We start from the raw sequence: 9,110 nt of genomic DNA, 5'->3' as shown, positions 1-9,110 counted from the left end.
ATCAGAAAAACCTAATCTGAACCATAAGCTATGATAGCTGATCTAAAAATTTGACTATCATGACATGATAATGATCATAACGGTAATACATATTGATAGGGTTGCTATGAAAGTAATAATATATCTAAGAGTTGTGACAATATATGATATGCCTAGACTCTCAGAAAATGCTAATTCCAATCCCAATTGCTCTTTGCATAAATTTCTGTCCTAGGGTCTGTTCCTTTTCCACATCTAGCCTTCTTGGATCTCTCTTCTCCCAAAAACACGTGGTTCAGAGGAGAGAGATCCAGGTCAATGTTTTTCAAATTACAAGGAATTATCCCTTTAAGTGGCACTGTTGCTCAGGTTTTGACATGTAGTGGAATGGAGTGGAGTGGAGTGGAATGGAAACTAACAGAACATCGCAGAAGGTTAAGATAAAGATTGTTTTCTGAAACCTTTGATTTTTGCTTACATACTCACACATACATATGTGCATGCATTGGGACTCTGCAATATGCATTTCTGACTATGGATCATAGCCATAAAAATCTTTGCACTGAACATTCAGTGGGCCTTTCACAAGCTGCCCTAACTGGGAAAGAAAAACATGGCCCCTCCATTTCCTGCCCCCAACTCCAGAAAAAGCACCATGGTTGAGGGTACATCTGAGAAGCCAGCACTTGGGAGTTCAGGGCTCAAGTTCCTCTCTAGAAAAACACAGGGTGATTCTGGGGGAACTTCTGATCATAAACACAGCCAATTCAGAGTGAGAAAAGAAAACATGACCACGCAGTTCCTGTGGTTACCAGCCCTGCCCCTCTCTTGCCTGCTGGGTATTATAAAACCCAAGACTGGAAAGGAAAACCAGCATTTGCTCAGGCAACCTCTCTGGGAAGATGCTGCTTCTTCCTCTCCCCCTGCTGCTCTTTTTTTTGTGCTCCAGAGCTGAAGCTGGTGAGTATCGGGGTTCTTCCCTCTGAAATCTGCAGTATCAGCTCCTGAAACAAATATGTTTAGTCTGAAAATAGCTGACTCTTGAACAGCGTTCCAAGATCTCTCTTCAAGAGTCCCAAAGGGAAATTTCCAATTGGGATGCACGCCACCCCACCCACTGCCATTCTCTACAGCCTAGGACAGCTCCCAGGAACAAGGAATTTTACCTCAATTGTGGAAAAACCCAGAGCAAGTGGAAGGAAAAGGGGTATCCCCAGGAAAACAGACATGTCCTCTTAATCTTCTGAGCATCAGGGCTACCCATTACCTTGTTATTTGCTGACTCTGTGACCATGCTCACGAGCTGTGGAGAAATCTAAAACAGGAACCTGGACAGCGGATCCTACACAGAGAGAGAGGAGGGTGGGCCAGGGCAAGGTGGGAGTGGGGGAAATCTGAGGTGAAAACATCTGAATGGAGCAGAGGCAGCACCAGCTGTTGCACCTGGAGGAAAGAATGGATTTCACCTGGAAGGCTATGAGTGGGAAAGATACGAAATATAGGAGACAGGAGAGGGAAGGTGGGCAGAACACAGGGTAAGAATGAGATTCCAGGGAAGCCTCGCTCAGCTTTAACCCAATTTGTCCATTCACTGGAGAGAGTATTAAAACCCATGTTTAAACCCTGGGGTGCTCTGTTCCAGGGGAGATCATCGGGGGCACAGAATGCAAGCCACACTCCCGCCCCTACATGGCCTACCTGGAAATTGTCACCTCCAACGGTCCCTCAAAATCTTGTGGTGGTTTCCTGATAAGACGGAACTTTGTGCTGACAGCCGCTCATTGTGCAGGAAGGTGAGACAACAGGGTCCATTTATCTCCAAATGGGAGGTGAATAACCAGAGTAGCAACCAGGGATACACCTGCACTGGGGCCTGAAGAGGGGGTCCTGGGTCTGGTCAACTTTCAGGAGAGGGAAGACTTGGGCTGAAAGACTTTAGTCTGTGATTGAATAGCTTCCTTGAGCCTCAGTCACTGTGAGCTAAGCTCCCCTTCGGAGGAGAAGGAGGCCCTGTCCAAGGTCCCTCTTGTAGCAGCAGCACCCCTCACCCCTACCGAACTCAAGGCACACGGTTCACTTTTCAGGGCCCCACCCAGTTTCAGGGCCACTTCCTCTATGGCCTTTTCAAGAACACTGGCCTCTAGTTCTCAGGGTCCTGAACCCATCATTTTATGGGAGGCAGAGAACAGGGTCCACATGAGACCCTCACTTTTCCCTTTAACTGACATCTCCTGCTTCAGGGGGCTGGCCCTCATTCAGGGTTCCCTGAATCAGGAAGTGTGAACCCTGTCCCCTGAGTCCTCCATGGTCTGTTCATTCCCCAGTAATTCCAGGTGTCCTAGAAATTGTGTCTCTTCCCTGAGAAAGCTCTTTCATGAGTAAAACCTGAGCCCCTGAACGCCACAAGTGGCCCATGAAAAGGGAGATGGGTAGAGTCCGGGGACCCAGTGAGAGACTTTAGTCCCCTTTTCTCAGAATGAGCTCACCTCAGGAGAAACCCCAAGCCATCCCTGTCACTCCTTTTCCTTCCTTCTTCCTCACAACAGGTCTATAACAGTCACCCTTGGAGCCCATAACATAACAGAGAAAGAAGACACATGGCAGAAGCTTGAGGTTATAAAGCAATTCCGTCATCCAAAATATAACACTTCTACTCTTCACCACGATATCATGTTACTAAAGGTGACAACACTTCTCTTCTCCTTTTCCACTTCCCATTCTCCTAAGCTTCTCCTTCAGGTCCTCATTGCCCTGAATTTTTCTTAGGACTTGACTCTAACATGAAGCTACTCACCCTGTCCCTCCCTGTTCACCTCCAACTGTCCAGAACCCATTTCGAGGACTGACAGTCCTTCATTCCCTTCACAGTTGAAGGAGAAAGCCAGCCTGACCCTGGCCGTGGGGACACTCCCCTTCCCATCCCAATTCAACTTTGTCCCACCTGGGAGAATGTGCCGGGTGGCTGGCTGGGGAAGAACAGGTGTGTTGAAGCCGGGCTCAGAAACTCTGCAAGAGGTGAAGCTGAGACTCATGCATCCCCAGGCCTGCAGCCACTTCAGATACTTTGACCACAATCTTCAGCTGTGTGTGGGCAATCCCAGGAAGACAAAATCTGCATTTAAGGTGATCCTCCAACTAGGTTTCTTCTCCAAAACTCACTGTTCAGGGACCAGAATGCTCTTAGAAGGAGATTGGGTCAGAAGGTTGTCAGCCAGTGACAGAGTTGGCATCACAGGGATTGTCTGTCCTCCCATGGCCCAAGACAGCCTCTGACCATCCATTCCAGTCTACTGCACTGGGGGCATGGGGTGACATGAAGAATGTGGGTGACTGTCCCAAGAAAGGAAGATGGGGCATCAGAACTAGATGTGTAAGTGAGGAGCCCCAGCTCCCGGGTCTGATTTGACTTTAGGTCTCACTGTGACTCCAAGCTGGCTGGCAGACAGGAGTGGAGGACTTCCGGGGCTTACCTTCTTCTCTCTCTCTCTCTCCTCCCCCTCCAGGGAGACTCTGGAGGCCCTCTTCTGTGTGCTGGGGTGGCCCAGGGCATCGTATCCTATGGACAGTTGGATGCAAAGCCCCCTGCTGTCTTCACCCGAATCTCCCATTACCGGCCCTGGATCAACAAGATCCTGCAGGCAAATTAACCCTGGATCCTGAGCCAGCCTTAAAGGGAACCTGGAACTGGACCTGACCAGTAAAGTGTGTGCCTGCCCTTGGTCCCTCAGCCACAACCCTGAGCCTCCAGAAGTATCCTACAGGTCACAGAACTCTCAATAAACCTCAGTGAAGACACAGCTTCTAGTCATGAGTGTGTGTCCCCTCTCTGCTGCTCTCTTCTCCTTGCACATAGCAACCTGATTCCCAGCCCAAGCACACAAGGATTTCGAAGGGGTGTGTCTGTGTGTGTGTGTGTATGTGTGTGTGTATGAGAGAGAGAGAGAGACAGAAAGAGAAAGAAAGAGAGAGAGAGAGAAAAAAATAGGAAATAATGAAGAAAAAATTGAGAAAAAAGAAGAGATTTTCCCTGGAAAGGCAGGATCCATATTTCGAGCATGAGAAATGCCACCAAATCCTTCCTTGCCTTAATTATCACCGCTATACCAGTTCTGATTTATCTTTAGTAATATTCAGAATCACTAAGAACATTTTGAATTATAAACAAGATATAAGATGTTTACAGCATCCCTGGCATCTTCCTACTAGATGCCAGTTGCAACACCCCCTTCTCCACTGCAAAGTTGTGACAACCAAAATGTCTCCAGGCATTGCTAAATATCCCCAGGAGAGGGAGGGAGGAGGAAATAAAGATCACTCTCTTTCGTTGAAGACCGCTGGTTTAGATACATGATATAAAGAAGGCAGTTGATACCACACAGGGCCCTCCTCATAGCCCACATTGATAAGAAAAGATCTTCCCTCTGTGAAGCTTTCATCTGCTATGCAGAGAAGATTGCCTTCCACTCACTTATTGTTACAAAACAGATACTGAGAACAGATTAGAGGAGAGACAGCATCACAAGGTCTGTATGAGCAACACCCATCCACAAATGGCTTCACCCAAACCAGCAGGAAGTCCACAACCTAGAGCCTGCTCAACACAAACCCTTGTCATGGGAGACTGACTGGAGGAGAGAAAACAGGGCAGGACAGGGACACAACAGCCAGAGCCTGAGGCTGGCAACACCCATCACTTCTGAAGGTGTGCCGAACACCTTTGGCCAAGTGAACTATTGCTAGGAATTTTCTTTAAGAAAAAATCAAAGACATACACAAAGATTCATTCATAAAAATTTTAATCGCAGCATTTTTAATAACAAAAATCTGGAATCCCAGACATGGAGGAAAGCTTCTATGACAAACTTGTATGAATGAATATTTTAAATTCACAAGCTTTGTGTTAAAAATATTTAACATGGAAAAATTCAAGAAAATTCAATATATTCAATATAATGTAATGTTTTTACAAAGCAATATGAAAAATCTTCCTATAGTAGAATCTCAGTTTTGTAGCTATATGTTTTATATATGCACAGGAAAAAATTGGAAGTAATTACATCAAAATAATTATGGGGGTTATCTCTACATGATGGGATTAATAGCTATTCTGATTTTGTCTTTATGATGGCTCCAAGTCCCATCCTTGTATTCTAACTATTGAGGATGCAGCACCACTCATGGCTCCACCAGTGGATAAATGCATATACCCATCTTCAGAATCCCATTGGTCAGGGTTTTCTGCATGGGAACAAAGCATCCTTCCATTTCCAGGTGCGTCACTCAGCCCATTCAGGAAACCACCACAGAAGCTAAGTCCTACAGGTTCCCTCAGGTTAGTGAGTAGTCTTTTCTGGTAATTGGTGTCAATGGTCAATTGCAATCTCCTGAAAATCTCCACTGCCACAGCTGGTCCTAGAGTCCTAATTGATATTTTGCATCTCACTTCCACCACCCACTCTAGGTGCCCCCCCACAACCATCTAGCAGTTTAGTAAGTCTGAGCTGTAGTCTGATGGAGTGACCCAGAGCTCCACCCTGAGGGGACTGAGTTGTTAGTTGCTTTGCACTTGTTAGGTTTGGGTTGTTGTAACTGCCCATTTACAATTATCAGTGAGCACAAAAGTATAGGGGATACTTCCAGGGAATTCCCTCAGTTGCAGTCATACTCTTATCTTCTCCCATTGCATTGCAGCAACCCTAGCTTCTCATGGTAATTAAGGCCAATTATTCTAGCCATAAGGCAACTCTTTCCTTTGCCTGCTGGTCCACTGTTATGAGGAGTCCCAAACGGCTGAGTGATAGTCACAACTTCCAGTTCACTGGAGCCTTTCCCACCTGCACTGGAAAAAGCATTTTCTTCCTGGAAACTTAGACCTCTAAACTGGCAGAATTTGAGTTTGCAGGAACAGGAAGATACAAATTCCACAAGTAAGTGCCTGGGAGTGATAACTAAAGGGATCAATTCCACTTCTATCCCTTGATTCCTGGACTCATATATTCTAGCTATGTGGGACACTGAACCATAAATTGGTTATTGATTCAGCATATGTATCACATCCTGGAAAGCAGTGCTCCAACTTCCAACCCTACAGGGTGTCATCTCTGAGCTGGCACCTTAGCTGAGCTTTCAACAGGCCAGCTCATAATTCCACTAGGTTGACTGCTTCTGGGTGGCATGGTATATAATAAGACCAATGAGCTCATCATTTTACATTATTTGCCATAAAATGAGTCCTTTGCTCTGAGGTAACATGTGTGAGAACCAGGTTGATGGATTGGGAAATCTGTAAGCCCTCATATGGTGGTAGTGGCAGAGGGATTTCAGACAGAGAAGGAAAACTCATGTCTGGAGCAGGTATCAATGGTGATAAAGATGAATGTCCATCCTCTCCAAAGTAGAGGGGTCAACCTCTCACTGGATAGCCACCTGATCACTCCAAAAGCAGTGCCATCTCAAAGACTCAGCGATAGTCTCTGCTGCTGGCAAGTTAGGTGATTAATAGTGGCAAGACCCGAATTGATTTTGGTGAAAGAGAGTGTCCATGTTCTTGGACCCATGAATAGCCTCCATTCAATCTCCATGACCACTCTACTCTGATCATGGCCCATTGTTCCAGCAGCGAGGTGATCAAGAAGAGAATGTGGCTGACATCCACAAGCCATATCACCTCTTTACCTGGTTGGGAGTCTCTGTGAGTCCATGTGGTCTGGTGCTCAGGCACAGCAACTTCTCCTTAGCAGACAGCACTGTGCAAGTGGAGTTCTCGGTCTGTGGTGGCAGCAGCAGTGGCAGCAATGAGCAGGGATTTATGACCATGAGAACAGAGTGAGTTGTCACTAGAGTCACTCCAATCTAAAAGCAAAGCAAGCAGTCAACGCAAGTGGAATCCAGGGGAGCTGGGATGGTGTATAAACTGGACCAGGTGCACTGGTCCTTACCTAGAGATGTAGTTGGGACCCTCCAAAAACAAGCTCACCTTTATTCTGCTGATAATTAGATCATTCTGAGCAAAGTATATTGTCAAACAGTGGACCTAATTATGTATATAAATATCATCTATTAGAGTGAGTGAAGGAGGGGGTTGAGGAGGTAACACCAATGGTGGATGAGAAAATAAAAACTGCCCACCTGAAAGCCAGAAACAAGTGAATCTGAACAGTGCAAGGAATGGATTTTAGTAGACATTGATGATGCCCTTCCCAGGACCTCTTAAGCAGGTGATGCACCCATTCCCCAGCTATTGTGAGTGATAGCCATCAACCAATATCCATGCCCATGAGTTCATATATATCCTTTCCCTGAGCCACTTCTCTCCACACAAAATAGATGCCCAAATTGATTTTTGACATGGCTGCCAAGGACACACAATAGGGCAAGGACAGTCTATTCAATAGATGGTGTTGGGAAAACTGGATGTCCACATTCAAAAGAATGAAATTAGACCCTTGTCTCACACCATATACAAAAATAAACTCAAAATGGATTAAAGACTTACATATAAATCCTGAAATTGTAAAACTACTAGGAGAAAACATAAGGGAAAACTCCATGACATTGCTATGGGCAATAAATTTTTGGATATATCCCAAAAACACAGGCAACAAAGTAAAAATAGACAAATGGGATTGCATCTAACTAAAAGTCTTCTGCACAACCAAGGAAACAATCAACAGAGTGAAGAAACAATCAATAGAATGGGAGAAAATATTTGCAAATCACACATCTAATGAGGGGTTAATATTCAAAATAAATAAAGAAGTCACCTCAATAGCAAGAAAGCAAATAACCCAATTTTAAAATGGGCAAAGAACCTAATGACATCTCTCAAAAAAAGAAATACAAATAGCCAATAGGTATATGAAAAAATGCTCAATATCACTGATCACCATGGAAATGCAAATTAAGCCACAATGAGATACCACCTATTAAAATGACAATTATCAAAAAATAAAAGATAACTGATAAAGAAGATGTAGAGAAAAGAGAACACTTGTACACTGTTGATGGCAATGTAAATTAGTATAGCCATTATAAAAAAAAATGGAGCTTTACCCAAAAATTAAAAATACAATTGCCATACGATCAAGCAATCCCATTACTGGATATATATTTAAAGGAACTGAAATCAGTATGTCCAAGAGATATCTGCACTCCCATGTTTATTCATAAGAACTAAGATATGGAATCAACATAGGTGTCCATCACTGGATGAATGGATAAAGAATACATACATACACACACACACACACACACACACACAGAGTGGAATACTATTATCCATCCTTAAAAAGAAGAAATGGTGCCATTTGCAACAACATGGATGAACCAGGAGGACATTATGCTAAGTGAAATAAACCAGGCACAGAAAGAGAAATGCTGCATAATCTCGGTCATATACTCTTAAAAGCCAAACTCATAGAAATAAGTAGAATGGTGGTTACCAGAGCCTGGGGTATGGGAGAGGTACAGGAGGAGACGACCTTCCTGGTTCTGAAGTCCTTCTACTGCTGTCACAACCATCCTACTCCAAAGGTGCAAACATCAAGGGGCCTCCAACAGCTCTACCTGCTTGCCTCAGAGCTTGGGAATCCCAACTCCAAATCTAGTTGTAAGTGCAATATAGTGTGAATTGAAGAAAAAGAATCTTCAAAAATGTACATATACTTTGATTGCAACAGTATGGAAAACTATACATTTTAGGGAAAAGTGGAAAGTATCCTTCAAATATAGAGGTAGTTTTCTCAGAATTGTAACTTAAAGGATGGCTTATTTATTTATTTATTCTTATTTTTATTTTTTATTCTCCTTAAAATTGTTTTTATTTTCACAAATTGCAAAAAAAAATGAAGAAACACAAAAATGCAGGGGGGCTTTCTCAAACATTTGCTTAGATGCTCAGCAAATGGTCTTTTTTTTTTAATTTATTTATTATTATTATTATACTTTAAGTTCTAGGGTACATGTGCATAATGTGCAGGTTTGCTACATATGTATACTTGTGCCATGTTGGTGTGCTGCACCCATCAACTCATCAGCACCCATCAACTCATCATTTACATCAGGTAAACTCCCAATGCAATCCCTCCCCCCTCCCCCCTCCCCATGATAGGCCCCGGTGTGTGATGTTCCCC

The 9,110-nt window shown here is 44.0% G+C and overlaps 1 protein-coding gene and 1 long non-coding RNA gene across 2 annotated transcripts in view; one reads left to right on the top strand and one right to left on the bottom strand.

Moving 5' to 3' along the window:
* Nucleotides 1-857: 857 nt before the first annotated feature.
* Nucleotides 858-3,771, top strand: CMA1 (chymase 1, mast cell). Its single transcript, XM_011971020.1, has 5 exons — nucleotides 858-939; nucleotides 1,622-1,772; nucleotides 2,526-2,661; nucleotides 2,848-3,102; nucleotides 3,483-3,771. The coding sequence occupies exons 1-5, from the start codon at nucleotides 882-884 to the stop codon at nucleotides 3,624-3,626; spliced, it is 744 nt and encodes a 247-aa protein (XP_011826410.1). The 5' UTR covers nucleotides 858-881; the 3' UTR covers nucleotides 3,627-3,771.
* A 2,423-nt stretch (nucleotides 3,772-6,194) lies between these two features.
* The window catches only part of LOC105532746, a 51,547-nt gene continuing 48,631 nt past the window's right edge, over nucleotides 6,195-9,110 (bottom strand). The window contains exon 3 of the long non-coding RNA XR_001005040.1: nucleotides 6,195-6,831. This is a non-coding gene — a long non-coding RNA (uncharacterized LOC105532746). The remainder of the gene's footprint in view (nucleotides 6,832-9,110) is intronic.

Source organism: Mandrillus leucophaeus, unplaced genomic scaffold (assembly GCF_000951045.1).
Source record: "Mandrillus leucophaeus isolate KB7577 unplaced genomic scaffold, Mleu.le_1.0 Scaffold980, whole genome shotgun sequence".
Classification (NCBI taxonomy): domain Eukaryota; kingdom Metazoa; phylum Chordata; class Mammalia; order Primates; family Cercopithecidae; genus Mandrillus; species Mandrillus leucophaeus.
This window is presented reverse-complemented; position numbering and strand designations above follow the sequence as displayed.